At 40.0% G+C, this 17,736-nt stretch overlaps 1 protein-coding gene across 18 annotated transcripts in view; it reads left to right on the top strand.

The window, feature by feature from the left end:
* Positions 1-17,736, top strand: part of LOC108423613 (potassium channel subfamily T member 1-like) — a 134,711-nt gene that overhangs the window by 57,561 nt on the left and 59,414 nt on the right. For all 18 annotated transcript variants that reach the window (XR_005129233.1, XR_005129234.1, XM_037531850.1 and 15 more), the window contains one exon: positions 16,490-16,569. Coding sequence is in view for 16 of the 18 variants with exons in the window: in XM_037531850.1 (XP_037387747.1) it covers positions 16,490-16,569 (80 nt within the window). In the remaining 2 variants the exon portion in view is untranslated. The remainder of the gene's footprint in view (positions 1-16,489; positions 16,570-17,736) is intronic.

Consider the following 17,736-nt stretch of genomic DNA (forward strand, 5'->3'; position numbering starts at 1 on the left):
GCGTGTTTGTGTGGTAGAAGAGAGTGCATAAATGCTGTCTATAAGCACTTTCTACTGCTCTTATGGGTTTCTGATGCTCGTAAAAAGGAAACGGTGTGTCCTGCACTTTATATGTTGAAGTGACTCACTTTGCTGATAACAGGATGTGGTGAAGCTGCCTGCACGTGCAGCCTCTCTGCTTTTCTGAATGTTAGAAGGCTTCTGATGTTGATAAACCAGCTGTAACCAGAAATAAGATCACAGTATCATTCTGCATGCTACAAGTAGTTTTGTTATGTGAGCATTTTATGCAACTAGCTTCAGTTTGCAAATTGCGTGCAACATATCCTTGCATGTTTGCAGTTAAACAAGCAGTTAAAAATAACTAAAGTGATGTACATTGCCATACTGAAGGCTTGCAGAGCAGAAGAAACACTGCCAAGAGCAGCCCTTCAAACAGCTCTCATGCTAATGTAAGTCCTTGATTTGTCAGTTGGAATAAATTATTTGAAATTAAATTATTTCACATGATTTTGTGGTACGTTATTGCTGTTTTGTTCGGCTTGTGTTTTTTTTAATGAACTTTAGATGGTTGCAGCTGATGCTGCTTGAGTTTCAAGTGAGTTGCAGAAAGCTTTACCTTATGCAGCACAAGAGAAAAGGAACTTCATGTAGGCTTAAAATTAAAGTACCATAAAAGTTACCATAAATATTTGTATCAGGCCTGTCACAATTATTACACAATCACTGCAATTGTTTGAGCTGATTGCAATTATTTTCCACATTTGTTAGCTTTCAGAATCATATGTTTACGTCACTACATACAGACTGTGAATTGGATACATTTTAATCCAATGGAATGAGATGAAACAAAAGCAGAAAATACATTTATTAAGAACATGTTTTGTGTCATTTGAAAACAGCAAAATATGTAACCTCTTGGTGCTATAACACCTTTGGGGGGCAGCAGTGAGTAATGTTTCAATTAGGCCACTTTAGGCTTATACTTTAATAGTCGCAAACAAAACAAAAGAAAGTCAAAAATGAAATGAAATCAAAATGAATTACATGACAATTCATCATCAGTTAAATATAATGATTGTGACAGGCCTACTTAGCAAATTTTTTTTTTTGCACGCTTATAGCTTACGTTGCCATATTTTCCATGCTGGAAGAAGCCCAAGTCTGTTGCCATGGTGATGCTACACCACCGCCCCTCCCCCTGCATGGGCGAACGTCGCAGCAGAACCACACGCTGAGCGTCCAGCAATTGTAAAGCCAAACGAAAATATGAAGATGAACACAAAATTCTTACCAGAGTGGGAGGATTTGTATTTTTTTTATTGAGCGGAAAGGGAAGCTGTTCTGTTTGATATGCCAAACGTCGTTATCCAATTTTAAAGCTTCCAATCTTCAACGCCAACGTGGTGCACCACTTGGACAGACTGAACCTTGATCTCCAGGGGAAATTAAAGATGCTACCTGATCTACTGCAGTCAGTATTTGCATTTGTTAACAAACTCATGCTGTTTAAATCTCATCTTAAAAAGGGAGAACTTACACATTCACACATTACACATTCATGTGAAATGTAAGTGCCCAAGCAGCTGAGGTCCTAAAAGAGAACTGCACACTATGCAACACTTCTTGAAAGTCTGCAACAGAACTTTGAGGACAGATTCCATGATCTACAGCTGAAAAGCCACAAATTACATTCCTTGTTAACCCTTTTGCTGCTGATTCAGACTGTTTGAAAGCCCCATTGGTGACAGATGATGCTACATGTCAAATGGAGATGATTGAACTTTTTGAAGATGACAGGCTCAGGTCTGTTCTGAGTGAGGGAACTGTGTAATTTTGGCTGTGGAGAAGTATCCTAATGTAAAACAAGCTGCACTGAAGCTCCCATCAATGTTCGGCTCAACCTGTGTTTGTGAATCAGTATTTTCCACCCTGAAACATGTGAAATCAAAGCATCACTCTGTTCTTACTGATACACATGTGAAAGAACTGCTTTGAGTAGCAACAACTGAATACAAGCCAGATTTGAAACAGATTGCTTGATATGTTGCTAAGAATATGGAAGACCACAGTAGTGGGAGAAATCTTCTTCTTCTTTCGGCTGCCTCCATCTTCCCCTATCCACTGCCTCCTCTACTTTTACACCAACCATCTCCATGCCCACCTTCACTACATCCATAAACCTTCTCTGAGGTCTACCTATTCTCCTTCTACCCGGCAGCTCCATCTCCAACATTCTTTGACCAATATATCCACTATTCCTCCTCAACACATGTCCAAACCATCTCAACCTGGCCTCTCTGGCTTTATCTCCAAACTGCTCCACCTTCATTGTCCCTCTGATCTGCTCATTTCTAATCTTGTCCATCCTTGTCACTCCCAACAAAAATCTCAACATCTTCATCTCCGCCACCTCCAGCTCAGCCTCCTGTCTTTTAGACAGAGCCACAGTCTCAAAACCATACATCATAGCAGGACACACTACTGTCTTGTAAACCTTCCCTTTCACTCTTGCTGCTATCCTTCTGTCACACATCAGCCCTGACATCCGTCTCCACCCACTCCATCCTGCCTGCACCCTCTTCCTCACCTCTTTTTTGGACTGTCCATTGCTCTGGATGGTTGACCCAAGATATTTGAAGTCATCCACCTTTACGACCTCTACTCCTTGCATCTTCACCTTTCCACCTGCCTCCCTCTCTTTCACACACATGTATTCCGTCTTATCTCTACTGACCTTCATTCCTCTCCTCTCCAGTGCAAACCTCCTCCTCTCCAGATTCTCTTACACCTGCTCTCTACTCTCACCACAGATTACAATGTCATCTGCAAAGATCATGGTCCATGGAGCCTCGTGCCTGACCTGATCTGTCAACCTTTCCCTCACCATTGCAAACAAGAGCTCAAGGCTCAAAAGGTCTTTAAAAGGGCTCAAAAAAGGGCTCAAAGCTGATCCCTGATGTAACCCTACCTTCACCTTGAAACCATTTGTCACTCCAACTGCACACCTCACCACTGTCTCACTATCCTCATACATGTCCTGCACCACCCTAACATACTTTTCAGCTGCACCTGACTTCCTCATACAGTACCACAGTTCCTCTCTTAGCACCCTATCATATGCCTTCTCTAGATCCACAAAGACACAATGCAGCTCCTTCTGACCTTCTCTGTACTTCTCTACCAACACTCTCAATGCAAAAATTGCATCTGTGGTACTCTTTCTGGGCATGAAACCAAACTGCTGCTCACTGATCTGGACCTCTCGCCTTAGCCTTGCTTCAACAACTCTTTCCCATACCTTCATGGTGTGGCTCATCAACTTTATACCTCTGTAGTTACTGCAGCTCTGCACATTGTTCTTAAAAATGGGGACCAGTGCACTGCTTCTCCACTCATCAGGCATCCTCTCACTCTCCGGGATTTTGTTAAACAACCTGGTTAAAAAGTCCACTGCCTTCTCTCCTAAACATCTCCATACCTCCACAGGTATGTCATCTGGACCAACTGCCTTTCCATTCTTCATCCTTTTTAAAGCTGCCCTCACTTCCACCTTGCCAATTCTCTGCACTTCCTGATCCACTATCTCTCCCCCCCGTTGTTCTCCTCTCTCTCTCGTTTTCCTCATTCATTAGTTCTTCAATGTACTCCTTCCATCTACTCAACACTCTCTGTTCATTCACTAGTACATTTCCCTCTCTATCCTTTATCAGCCTAACCTGCTGTATATCCTTTCCAGCTCTATCTCTCTGTTTAGCTAAACGATACAAGTCCTTTACTCCTTCTTTACTGTCCAGCCTCTCATACAGCTCATCATAGGCCTGAGCCTTTGCCACCATTCTTTTCGCTATGCAGCTAGCCTCACAGTACTCCTGCCTACTTCCTTCTTCTCTCTGGTTATCCCACTTTTTCTTAGCTCCTTCTTCTTTTGAATACTCTCCTGGACTTCCTCATTCCACCACCAACCTTCCTTGTCTTCTTTCCTCTGACCAGACGAAACACCCAACACATTCTTGCCAGTTTCTCTCACCACCTTAGGTGTTGCAATTTTTCCCTGAACTGCCTGCAACTATCCTTCTCCTTCAGCTCCCACCATCTAATCTTTGGCTCTGTCTTCACTCTCCTCCTCTTCTTTGTTTCTAATCTCATTCTACAGACAACCAACCTATGCTGCCTTGCTACACTTTCCCCTGGTACCACTTTATAATCTCCAATCTCCTTTAGCAGGAGATGCCACCTAAGGATATAATCCACCTGTGTGCACCTCCCTCCACTCTTGTATGTCACCCTGTGTTCTTCCCTCTTCTGAAAATATGTGTTCACCACAGCCATTTCCATTCTCTTTCCAAAATCTACAACCATCTGATCTTCCACATTTCTGTCTTTCACACCATACATACCCAGCACCTCTTCATCCCCTTTTCCTTCACCAACATGTCCATTGAAGTCTGCACCAATCACCATTCTTTCCTCTCTAGGGATACCATCTACCACTTCATCCATCTTACTCCAAAATTCCTCTTTGTCCTCTAACTGACAACCAACTTGTGGTGCATATGAACAGACTACATTCAAAATTACACCATCAACCTCCAACTTCAGGCTCATGATCCTGTCTGACACACTCTTTACATCCAGAACACTTTTCACAAGCTGTTCCTTTAGGATTATCCCTACTCCATTTCTCTTCCTCTCTACACCATAATAGAACAGTTTGAATCCACCTCCAATGTTCCTGGCCTTGCTTCTTTTCTTTTCTGCTCTCCTGAACACACAGAATATCTACCTTCCTTCTCTCCATGTCTGCAAGCTCTCTGCCTTTACCAGTCATTGTCCCTATGTTCAGAGTCCCTACTCTAACCTCCACACTCCTGCCTTTCCTTCTCTCTCGCTGCCTTCTAACCTGCCTTCCTCCTCTCCTCTTTGATGGTCTACTGTAGTCCAATTTCCACTGGCATCCTGTTGGTCAACAGCACCGGAGGCGGTCGTGGTTAACCCGGGCCTCGACCAATCCGGTATGGCAATCATATTCGTGATCCGAATGATAGTTTTGGCACAAGTTTTACACCGGATGCCATTCCTGACGCAACCTTCACCATTTATTCGGGCTTGGGACCGGCACCAGAAGTACACAAAGTACACCCCTAATGGCTGGTTTCCAGTAGTGGGAGAAATAAGAATGCAAAAAAAAACTGTCCAGATCAGGATCACTGTCTACAATGAAGACCTAGATGCTATTACATTGATCATAGATCAATCTGTACCAGAGCGATGCAATATAAAAAGTGTGAAGAAAAAGATTAACTGGTAATATTTCAAAGCATACTGGCTTTTTCAGATGAAGTAGTGTCACACTGGCACAGTCAAGTGTGGCTTATTATTGATAACTTGAATAGTGGATAAATTTTGAAGAGAACAGAAGTAACTATTCAGAGCCGTCCGCATGCTTCAGATACACTCAAGTGCTTACACAGCAGGACAATGGCAGTTCATTCATAAAGCAGTTCATTTCAGGGCCAAAAAGTGGGTTGTTCTTGAAAGGCCAAGTCAATAACTCAGCCTGTGCTCTACACAGCATGCAGTTTATAAAAGCATCAAAAACAAATGTTGCTGATCTTATAAACTGCATCGAATATTAGTGGCAGCTTTCTTTATTGTTAAATATGATACATTATATGATAGATATGACCATTTTGTGGCCAATACTGATGTTAATTCTGTATGGTCAGCATAAATGTATATTTATATTTTAATACTTTATAGTAGGTCATCAATATCATCTGGTATTACTGACCAACCAATATATCAGTTGAGCCCTAATATTAGGATAAGACACTGTGTTAATCTGTGTGCTTAATCTTTATTCACAGTGCTTTGGTTTACAGGAGATAAGAAGGACTAACAAGGCTTATTTATGAGACATAATATAAATCATTTTTCCTCAGTTATTAAATATACATTTTAAAAAGATTTAAATAATACATTCCCATACTTGTGCCACTGAAATAGTGAAATATGTGATAAAGATCTACATAATTGATGTAGTATTTGTTGAAGTGCTCCACTGCTTCAGAACAGTCAACAGCTTGTGTGTGGGGTGTTATAGCCTTAAAATGACATTAGTATGCATTTTATACTTGCCCTATCATGCAATTTCACAGCTTGGGGGAATGTGAGAAAATGCCTCAGCTGTATCTACATGCATTCAATTATATATGAATGTGCAGGACTATAATATGGGCCTGCAAGAAGTTATGTGTTGCTGTATATTGCTTTATGGCAAACTTCATCATCACTCTTAAAAATCAAGGTTCTTAAATAGACATCTGTTCTTCTCAGGAGACTCACTTGATACAATTAGTACCAAACACATTCAATGATGTTGGACTCTAGGGTGCTCAGTCTGTTGTTTTAAGAACACCAACAGCTTCTTTGTTTGATTTGCAAATGTTCTTCTTGTCTAGTTCCTTTTCTCAATAATGGCTTCTTAACAGTTACACATCCTTTCACACCCATAGCACTGAGTTTCTTCTCACACTGGAAGCATGGACAGAAGCATCTGGATTATTTCAGATCTGAAGCAAGAGTGTAGCTTGATTTTCTCTTCTCTCTCTCTCAGAGATGAAAGCTTTAAGTGCTGTTTATCTGATGCTGACAATTTTGGTGGTATAGTTGTAGCTTGTATAATTGTTAGGAGTCTTATTTTGTCTACACCCTTAAAATGAAGGTGCAAAGAGTTCTTGGCACCACTTTTGGAGTAAAGAACATTTTAGATTTTGAAGTTTAAAGAACCTCCACACAAAGTAAATGTTCTGGCAACAGCTCTTAAATCGGCAGAGAACCTTTATATTGTGTGGTAGTTATGCCTTCTTCTACAGAAACACTTAAATAACACTGTGGCTATCACTTTTTTTTTTTTTGAAAGAGTGCACATCTTTTAATAATTTTTTGAACTCTACTTTTGAAAGCTGTTTTTTTCCCCTAAGTTTCCTCTTATCTTCTTTGTGCAAGATTTATTTTCTATTGAATCTCCTCAGAAAAATTATTAACTTGGACTGAATGGCCATTTTGACTATTTCTTTTACAAAATGTCTCTTTGAAGAACCCTCCATTGAATGATTTCATTGGGGAACTAAAAGTGGTTCTTTTATGGCATATCTCCAAAGAGCACTTTCTGGCACCTTCATTTTTAAGAGTATAAGAGTGCATTTACAAAGGCTCTAATAATGCACAGGCATTCAAGTCCTGCCACGAGAAGCACTTTTAGCCTGAAGTGTCATTAAAGTGTTAATACCCTGCTGTAATTATTGCTTTAAATGTAGAAGTGCTGCAGTGGAAGCCAAAGTACAATAGATTTTCCTCCTAAATGACAGCGTAGGCTCACCGAGCAGCTCCGCTGAGCTTCAACATCGTGACTGCTGTGTGACCAGTGCAACTGTTGTTTCCACCATGGAGGCTAAAGTAGGTTTGTCATGAGCTTGCTGACAGGAGAGCGTTCCACAGCTTCAATATTCATGTCCCTAACACTATTTATAGAGCTGGTACTGTATCTGCCTAGCGTTTCTCAGGCTTGTGTGGGTGGGATGGAGGTATACAAAGAGCTGTTCTCATCAGACCCTGGGCCTTTTGAGGATAGTGAGCTAAATACAGATAATTCAGGTGCAGTCTGTGTTTCAGTAGTGGATAGAAAAGGATTTGTTCTGTGGCTTATCTGGCCTGATTATGGCTGCTTTTTGGCTCCATGTTTTTGAGAGCTGGAAGTAAATGTGTTGTTCCAGCTACTTTGACAGATGGAGGTGAAGACTGGTTGGAGGTTTTGAGAGTCAGCAGTGATTCTGCTGTGGCAGAGTGTGTTGGTGTGTGTGAAGTCTTGTGATTAGCAAGGGTGTAAATCTCCTCACGATTCGATTATGACTTGTTAGACGGTCATCATGAGATCTCACATCTCACCATGATTCATTTTGACTCACAGCTTGATTTGATTATTTTGATTTAGAATCTTTACAAATTTTAAAATAAGCTGTGACAGTAATGGAATATCAACAATAAAACCATGCATCTATTTCTTTATTATTTTATGTTTTGAATATAACACATCAGTGCATATTTTATTGATTATTATTATAATATTAGATTACAATTAATTCTGACATTCCAAAATCTGCACAATCTATTAGGGCTTTGAATGATCTTTACTGTTTGTGTTTATATACTGTAGCTGTATCTCTCTCTGCTCTGCAGTCAGTGTCTATATGTGCCACTGCTGCCTCTTTTTAATGCCATCTCCATAGCGACAGGGGAGCAGGGAAGTGGGAAATCTCTCTCTCGCTCTCTTTTAGGCTGACTCTGTCGTTCTATCATGCTCTAACTTACTCTTCTGGTCTTGTATTTCTCTCTCTCTCTTTCTCTCTTTCTCTCTATTATAACTCTCCCTCTCTCCCCTTTAGCTCTTTGGCTTTTTTCTTTCTCTAATTTTACCTCTCTTTCTCCCTCCATTTCTCTAACTCTACACTCTTTCTTGCTCTTTTCATCTATAACTCTCACTCTCTCCCTCCCTCCCTCTAGCTCTTTTTTCTCTTTCTCTCGATCTCCCTTTTTCAACTCTTGCAGTTGCGCTTTCTCTCTCCTTTACCCTCTCTAAGTTCTCTCTTTATTTGTTTCTCTCTTCCTCTTTCTAACTCTCACTCCCCAACTTTCTTTTTTTCATTTCTCTCCCTTTCTCTCTCTGTCTCTCTAACCCTTTTGCCATCTCTGCTGTCTCTCTCCATCTCTCTTTTTCCCTTTTTTCTCTTTCCATCTGTTTCTCTTTCTCTCTGGCATGCTCTCTCCCAAATCCTCTCACTCTCTTTACTCTCTTTCTAACTCTTACTTTCTGCGCTCTGTCTCCCTCACTCACATTTAACTGTTTTGCTCTCTCCAACTTTCTCTTTCTCTCTTATTTCTAATCCTTTCTTTCAGTGTCTTCCTAGCTCTCTCTCTCTCTCTGTTCGTGTAATTACAGTGTTCAGCTTTAAGGCAGAATAGCTGGAACCTGGAGGTTTGGCCATTAGGCCTGCTGTTATGCATGTAGCTCCACACACACACACACACACACACACACACACACACACACACACACACACACTAGTAATTAATCCCCACCATGCCTTCTTTCTTAGAAGAACCGTGTTGTAATGCCAAATCACATATATTATTCATTATTCACTTTCACACAAGATAAACTGATTTTATCTTCATTCAGTTTTATTATCATTGCATACATTATATATGATAGTGAAATGACTTATCCTTCTAGCATTTTCATGGAATGCATTTACTTGAACATAGTGTTGCACTATGAAAATGTGTTTCATGGAGTCACATTTTTAAAGAATAATAAGAGCATAGATAGTATACAATTGATGTATGTTACCTCAGTGCAAGTTGAACTGAATAGATAGAACACATTCTATATGTTAGAGGCATACTTCTGATCCCACTGCAACACAATAACCATTAATAATAAATGCAAAAAACACAACATACTGTGCTGTATTGACCATCCAACCATAGAATTGGACTTAAAATATTTATTCACGGATACAGGAAGCTGTAGTCTGATGAGAATTTTGTAGTATACTTCTCTTGTTCATATGAAACATAGTTTTTCATTACCTTTACATGATTGCTTACAGTTTCTAACTGCAGAAGGTAATGTTGCATATGGATGGATTTTAATCAACGGCACAATCTAAGCTAGATATCAATAAAACTCACGCATCTGTGATGCAGTGTAACACCTTTAAAGAAGATTATTGCTAAAAAATTATGAAGTAATCTTTTTTTTTCAAGATTTCATAGGAAAATCACTTGCATCAGTTGCTTGAATCTCTTAAGATAAATAGCTTTATATTTGCCTAAATTTGTACTTAAGCTTGTGTGTAAAAGTGTTCTTAGTTTAAAAAAAAAAATTCTTAGTTAACACTAGTTTCAAACTGCCATTTCACTAAATGTGGTTGCAGGAGAACTCCTTAAGTCACGTCTTAACTAGTAACAACTAATGATAATGCTTTATTTGAAGGCTACCTACATAGGGTTGACATCACACATGAATAAGCATTGAATAACATTTATTAATGAAAACTTGAGTATTTATGAACAGCTAATGCCAGTAATCACAAGATACCATAATCTGAAGTAAATGGCATCATAATAACAAGATTTTACTGCTTGAATGCATGTTGAACTATGTAGAACTGCTATAACCTTCCATAGAATTTGCTTCCAAGTTCTATTACTTGGGAATGTTGCCTCATAATAGTGTTTTAAATGGAACAAATGTCCAACACTCAAGTTTAAGGTTTCTTTTGTCAATGCAATGCTAATTATTTCATAGAACATCTAATGTCATCTTGTGGTTACTTGCATAACTTGGTCAAACAAACTCAAATATCGCTTCAGAAATATGTTATTCAGTGTTTCTGCATGTGTTATGTAGTACATTAAGTAGGTAGCCTTCACATGAAGTGATAACCAAGTACCTAACATTTACATTGCTTTCATGACATCAACATGTTCAAAACCTTTATAAACCTGCTGCCATGGAAATGCTAAGTTTTATTACTTGCCCACACTGCTGGAACTGCATGCTTCCAGAACCAGGAAGCGTGCTTAGAAAACTTCCACTGACTTGTCACACCCCAGTCACCACCTGTTCCAACTAATTCCCCAACTAATTCAGAAACTTGATCAATGGAATGAAGGCCTTAATGTTAGAGCCATGTATGTTGGATATGAACTCAGAGTGCTATATCCCTGGGGCCAGGAATGGGCACCCCTGGTTTAGACTATTCAGCATCTAAATGAACTGAAGCTATGTTTATGTTCATGTTTGGAGCTGGGAGATAAAACCAGGTTCATGATTAGAGCTGTGAGCACATAATGTTTAGTGTTTTTAGCACCGTTATCTTCACGAAAACAGTCTTCTTTGCAATTCCAATTCCAGTACTGATACCTTGACCATGCTTATTGGCTCACAGGTGCTAAGACTGACTACTTATGTATTGGAATTTGGTTTTGAATGACATTTTATCTGACACTTCAGTATTGTTGCAATTCAGTCAGGACCACAATGGTATTGAATTTTGACAGCAACAAAAAGAGGGCTTCTTACTAGTGGGACGGTTAAGGCATTCAGAATGGCCTAACGGATGGGTTATTACTGCCACTATTTTTACCTGCGTTAACACATTTTCCTAGGTTCGTCTTGGAGCCCAGCTGCTTGTGTAGTGTTGCTATGACTCTGCAACTGTAGTCTTTTTGTGCAAGGCTTTTAAATGAAAGTTCCATTATTGGCTGTCTTAACAGCTGCTGTTATGGTGAATCTGCTTTTCACCAGTATGTGAAGTCCAACATGTGATTTACATGCAAAATACACTACTGATACTGGCAATGACAGTAATGAGTAATATAAAGCATCAGAGGACAGCATCTGATCATATTGGACAATACTCATGAGAGAATTGTGTGTAAATCAACAAACAGCAAAGTGAAAAGATCAGTTTCCTTAAAAAAAAACAAAAAAAAAACTTCTCTCTCTCTCTCTCTCTCTATAGGGTTGTGTCAGGAAGGGTATCCGGCATAAAATGTACAATTGCCATACCGGATAGGTCGAGGCCCGGGTTAACAACGACCGCCTCCGGTGCTGTTGACCAGCAGGGTGCCGGTGGATAATTGGACTACTGTAGGTCGAAGACCATCACAGAGGAGAGGAGGAAGGCAGGTTAGAAGGCAGCGAGAGAGAAGGAAAGGCAGGAGTGTGGAGGTTAGAGTAGGGACTAGGAGACCAGATGGAAAGGAAGCAAGGCCAGGAACATTGGAGGTGGATTCTGACTGTTCTATCATGGTGTAGAGAGGAAGAGAAATGGAGTAGGGATAATCCTAAAGGAACAGCTTGTGAAAAGTGTTCTGGATGTAAAGAGAGTGTCAGACAGGATCATGAGCCTGAAGTTGGAGGTTGATGGTGTAATTTTGAATGTGGTCAGTTCATATGCACCACAGGTTGGTTGTCAGTTAGAGGAGATAGAGGAATTTTGGAGTAAGATGGATGAAGTGGTAGATGGTGTCCCTAGAGGGGAGAGATTGGTGATTGGTGCAGACTTCAATGGACATGTTGGTGAAGGAAAAGGGGATGAAGAGGTGCTGGGTATGTATGGTGTGAAAGACAGAAATGCGGAAGGTCAGATGGTTGTAGATTTTGCAAAGAGAATGGAAATGGCTGTGGTGTACACATATTTTCAGAAGAGGGAAGAACACAGGGTGACATACAAGAGTGGAGGGAGGTCCACACAGGTGGATTATATCCTTAGCAGGAGATGCCACCTAAAGGAGATTGGAGATTGTAAAGTGGTACCAGGGGAAAGTGTAGCAAGGCAGCATAGGGTGGTTGTCTGTAGAATGAGATTAGAAACAAAGAAGAGGAAGAGAGTGAAGACAGAGCCAAAGATTAGATGGTGGAAGCTGAAGGAGGAGGATGGTTGCAGGCAGTTGAGGGAAAAATTGCAACAGGCCCTTGGGGGCAGTGAGGAGCTACCTGAGGACTGGGAAACTACAGCTAAGGTGGTGAGAGAAACTGGCAAGAATGTGTTGGGTGTTTCGTCTGGTCAGAGGAAAGAAGACAAGGAAAGATGGTGGTGGAATGAGGAAGTCCAGGAGAGTATTCAGAAGAAGAAGGCAGCTAAGAAAAAGTGGGATAACCAGAGAGATGAAGGAAGTAGGCAGGAGTACTGTGAGGCTAGTCGCATAGCGAAAAGAATGGTGGCAAAGGCAAAGGCTCAGGCCTATGATGAGCTGTATGAGAGGCTGGACAGTAAAGAAGGAGTAAAGGACTTGTATCATTTGGCTAAACAGAGAGATAGAGCTGGAATGGATGTACAGCAGGTTAGGCTGATAAAGGATAGAGAGGGAAATGTACCAGTGAGTGAACAGAGAGTGTTGAGTAGATGGAAGGAGTACTTTGAAGAACTAATGAATGAGGAAAACGAGAGAGAGAGGAGAACAACGGGGGGGAGAGATAGTGGATCAGGAAGTGCAGAGAATTGGTAAGGTGGAAGTGAGGGCAGCTTTAAAAAGGATGAAGAATGGAAAGGCAGTTTGTCCAGATGACATACCTGTGGAGGTATGGAGATGTTTAGGAGAGAAGGCAGTGGACTTTTTAACCAGGTTGTTTAACAAAATCCTGGAGAGTGAGAGGATGCCTGATGAGTGGAGAAGTAGTGTACTTGTCCCCATTTTTAAGAACAAGGGTGATGTGCAGAGCTGCAGTAACTACAGAGGTATAAAGTTGATGAGCCACACCATGAAGGTATGGGAAAGAGTTGTTGAAGCAAGGCTAAGACGAGAGGTTCAGATCAGTGAGCAGCAGTTTGGTTTCTTGCCCGGAAAGAGTACCACAGATGCAATTTTTGCGTTGAGAGTGTTAGTAGAGAAGTACAGAGAAGGTCAGAAGGAGCTACATTGTGTCTTTGTGTATCTAGAGAAGGCATATGATAGGGTGCCAAGAGAGGAACTGTGGTACTGTATGAGGAAGTCAGGTGTAGCTGAAAAGTATGTTAGGGTGGTGCAGGACATGCTGCACCACCCTAACATACTTTTCAGCTACACCTGACTTCCTCATCCAGTACCACAGTACTGAGGATAGTGAGACAGTGGTGAGGTGTGCAGTTGGAGTGACAAATGGTTTCAAGGTGAAGGTAGGGTTACATCAGGGATCACCTTTGAGCCCCTTCTTGTTTGCAATGGTGATGGAAAGGTTGACAGATGAGGTCAGGCAGGAGGCTCCATGGATCATGATGTTTGCAGATGACATTGTAATCTGTGGTGAGAGTAGAGAGCAGGTGGAAGAGAATCTGGAGAGGTGGAGGTTTGCACTGGAGAGGAGAGGAATGAAGGTCAGTAGAGATGAGACGGAATACATGTGTGTGAATGAGAGGGAGGCAGGTGGAAAGGTGAAGATGCAAGGAGTAGAGGTCGTAAAGGTGGATGACTTCAAATATCTTGGGTCAACCATCCAGAGCAATGGACAGTGCAAAAAAAGGTGAAGAAGAGGGTGCAGGCAGGATGGAGTGGGTGGAGACGGGTGTCAGGGCTGATGTGTGACAGAAGGATAGCAGCAAGAGTGAAAGGGAAGGTTTACAAGACAGTAGTGCGTCCTGCTATGATGTATGGTTTGGAGACTGTGGCTCTTTCTAAAAGACAGGAGGCTAAGCTGGAGGTGGTGGAGATGAAGATGCTGAGATTTTCATTGGGAGTGACAAGGATGGACAAGATTAGAAATGAGCAGATCAGAGGGACAGTGAAGGTGGAGCAGTTTGGAGATAAAGCCAGAGAGGCCAGGTTGAGATGGTTTGGACATGTGTTGAGGAGGAATAGTGGATATATTGGTCAAAGAATGTTAGAGATGGAGCTGCCAGGTAGAAGGAGAAGAGGTAGACCTCAGAGAAGGTTTATAGATGTAGTGAAGGTGGACATGGAGATGGTTGGTGTGAAAGTAGAGGAGGCAGTGGATAGGGCAAGATGGAGGCAGATGATCCGATGTGTCGACCCCTAAAGGGAGCAGCCGAAAGAAGATTATATATACTGTATATATATATATATATATATATATATATATATATATATATATATATATATATATATATATATATATATATATATATATATATATATATGTTTGGAACATGCAGCTGTTACTTTCACTAGATGCTAATTATGAAAATCATAAATTACATTCTCCCTCTTTTCATGTCCACACTGTGTCCACTATGGGACTATGTCCAAGTTCAGTTGAACTATTGAAAGTAATAAGTACAATCTGTTTATATGAGTAGTTCACTTTGTCTGCTTATAAAGCTTATAAAGCTGTACTTATGCCTTGCAGTATTGCTAGTCATGTACAGTATTAAATGGTTACTGTAGATCTGGCAGAAAGGCTTGATTCATTAATCCTATCTATGTTTCAATTAGGGTACATATGCTACTTAATTTCAGAACCTTTATTCCCTTTTTGTCTCTTAAAAGGGCGTAAAAGTGCTTCACTTGTTATCAGATGAATTTACAGTGGGTGGAAATAGACTGCAGCTTCATTGTATCTAATGGAGCTTGTGGTAATTATAGAAAAGCAGCTTTGCTCACCATACAGTGCCTGTCTTATTCTCAGCCTTATCATATTGACGCAAACAGCACATTGGGTTTTGTTCCACAGTGGTTCTTTTTCAGTGCCTTTTGGCTCAGTATCTGTTCAATTCAGAGTTTGCAGATGTAACAGAAACAGTAATATTATGCAACCATGTCTGTTATATTATTACAGGAAAATAAAGAGTGCCTGAGTGCTCAGTGTGAGCTCAGTGGAGAGTTGAAAGCGTGCAGAGTAGTTCAGAGGCCTTCCGAACTGAATCAATTGTGTAAACAGATGAAATGATCCACTGTTTTTTTCCTCTTTTTGTTTTTTTTTGTTTTTTTTTTTTTTTAGATTCTGTTATGATGCACTGGTGCCTTTTTGTGTTCCAATGTTATACACAGTTAGAAATAAATTATCTGTGCAGGTACATTTTTTGTTCATCTAGGTACAAACAATGTAAATGTCCCCTCAAAAGGTGCAACAGTGGTTTTAGGGTCCAGCTGTTTACCAATAAACAATAAAGTAAAAAGCCTGGAACTTAGAAAATATAGTTTCAAGTATGGTACAATCATGTTCCCTGACTATAGGAGTGTATATATTGTACGATCCATACTTAGTGATGCTCAGTGAAGATAAACCACATTGTTACATCTTTTGCTCTATGGCAATGTTACATTTAGGACTGTCATGATTGTGGTTTAAAGTCAACAATTTGAATTTGCCTTCGAAATAAATTAGCAATGATTTTTGGCAGTTTGTGAGATGATAATGCATTTTTAAATAATTTTTTTTTCTGCATAATTTAATCTTCAGGTCGTACAGAGTGTTTTGATGCAACATGTTCAGTTTTAGAGAAACTTGCTGACTCAGGACTTTTCACAGTGGTGGTGATAGGACGCAGACGTCTTAAGCTTTTAATGCCTTTTAAAGGCTTAACAGAACATTCTTACATGAGATGGTTATGAATGTGTCTAAGACATTGGTTCCGTTTTGGCCAACAACATATTTTTTGAAACTCCTTTAAGTTCTTGTGTTGCTCTCTCTTACAGTAAAGAGTCAATAGGACATCCATTTAGATGCTTTTTTGCCACTTTTTTTTAAATGCTTTGTGTTGTGTGTTATTCCTCTCTTAAGACCTTTTTATTGACCTTTTTATAAACTTGGATCTTACACTTAACTTGGATTATTTATTTACAAACTTTATGTATTTAAAATAGTTTAAAATGTATATGACGTTTTGCTATAATTGCTACTGACAAGCCCTAGTTACATTTAAAACTTGTCTGTAGCTGTTGAAGAAAAGCACTCAGTTGTGTTTTTACTCCTTTGTAGGGTGCAGGTGGAGTTCTATGTGAATGAAAACACTTTTAAAGAGAGGCTGAAGCTCTTCTTCATCAAAAACCAAAGGTCAAGTAAGTGAACCCCTCTATGAAGTTTATTCAATCTGAAACTGCAGTTAAGAAAAACAGTAACATGGCACCGACATAGCCAGAGATAAATGTTTGTGACTAACTCTTATTGACTTTAGCCCTATAAAACTGTCCACCTAATGGCTTCCGGTACAACAAAAGTAGAATTTTGCATGTGTCCAAGGGCAAAGCATTCTTTAAGTCTTAATTTTTTCCATCTGTTGACACCTTGAATCAGTGAAACTGCATTTGTGTGTGGGTGTTCTTTTCTGCATTTAGGTGCCACTTTTCATGGGGGCTCACAATAATTAATGGGTAAGGTTGTGATTAATATAGAAGCCAGGTCTCTTATTTACATTGTGTGTCCCTGAGCCTGTACAGAAGACACCCCCAGCCCCCGACAGCACTGCTGAAATGCCACGAAGAATGCCTGCTTATTTTAGCAGTGATCGGGCACCTGCCTCTTTTGAACTGAATAGAATATCAACTATTAATTAAATAACAGCTGCGCCACTAGACACCATTATGAATGCTTCCCTTTAAGCATTTGTTGTTGACAACCATAAATTTAAGCAAAGTATATTTCTGCTCTGATTTGATGGATAGGACCTGCAGTAAGAGCATTAAAGAGATTTAGGGATTTAGAGCAATTGAGGGGAAATTAAATTGGCCCCTCTGCACATTCAATCCACAAAGGCCCAAAGGGTTTCACTGCTTTTATTCTCACAGTGCATCAGCAAAGAGGAAAAACAGGAATAATAACATTTCTTTCTGCATGACTCAAAAGTACAAAATAGTCAGAGACTTTTAAACTGAGAATTTAAGATAACTAATGACATTTGGTGGAAAGACAGATTTGGTTTTGTAAAAGAGTGTGTATTTGAAATTTGATTCAATTTAAATGTAATCAAACTTCTCCATGCTCTGTCCATACATTTTTCCTTAGCAGCGACTGTTCTAAGATTTGAGAAGCTTTAGAGACCAGTGACAAAAAACACAAGCAACTCTGTGATAACAACAGTGGGAGAAATGAGTATTCAACATGTCAATTTTTTATTAGAACTATTTCCAATACAGCTAGACCAGACTTTCTCAGAAATCATTCCGTTCCAATCCAAAAAAAAAAAAATTATAGGCAATAAAGAGGAATGACACAGGAAAAAAGTATTG

The sequence above is a fragment of the Pygocentrus nattereri genome, chromosome 20, assembly GCF_015220715.1.
Source record: "Pygocentrus nattereri isolate fPygNat1 chromosome 20, fPygNat1.pri, whole genome shotgun sequence".
NCBI lineage: Eukaryota > Metazoa > Chordata > Actinopteri > Characiformes > Serrasalmidae > Pygocentrus > Pygocentrus nattereri.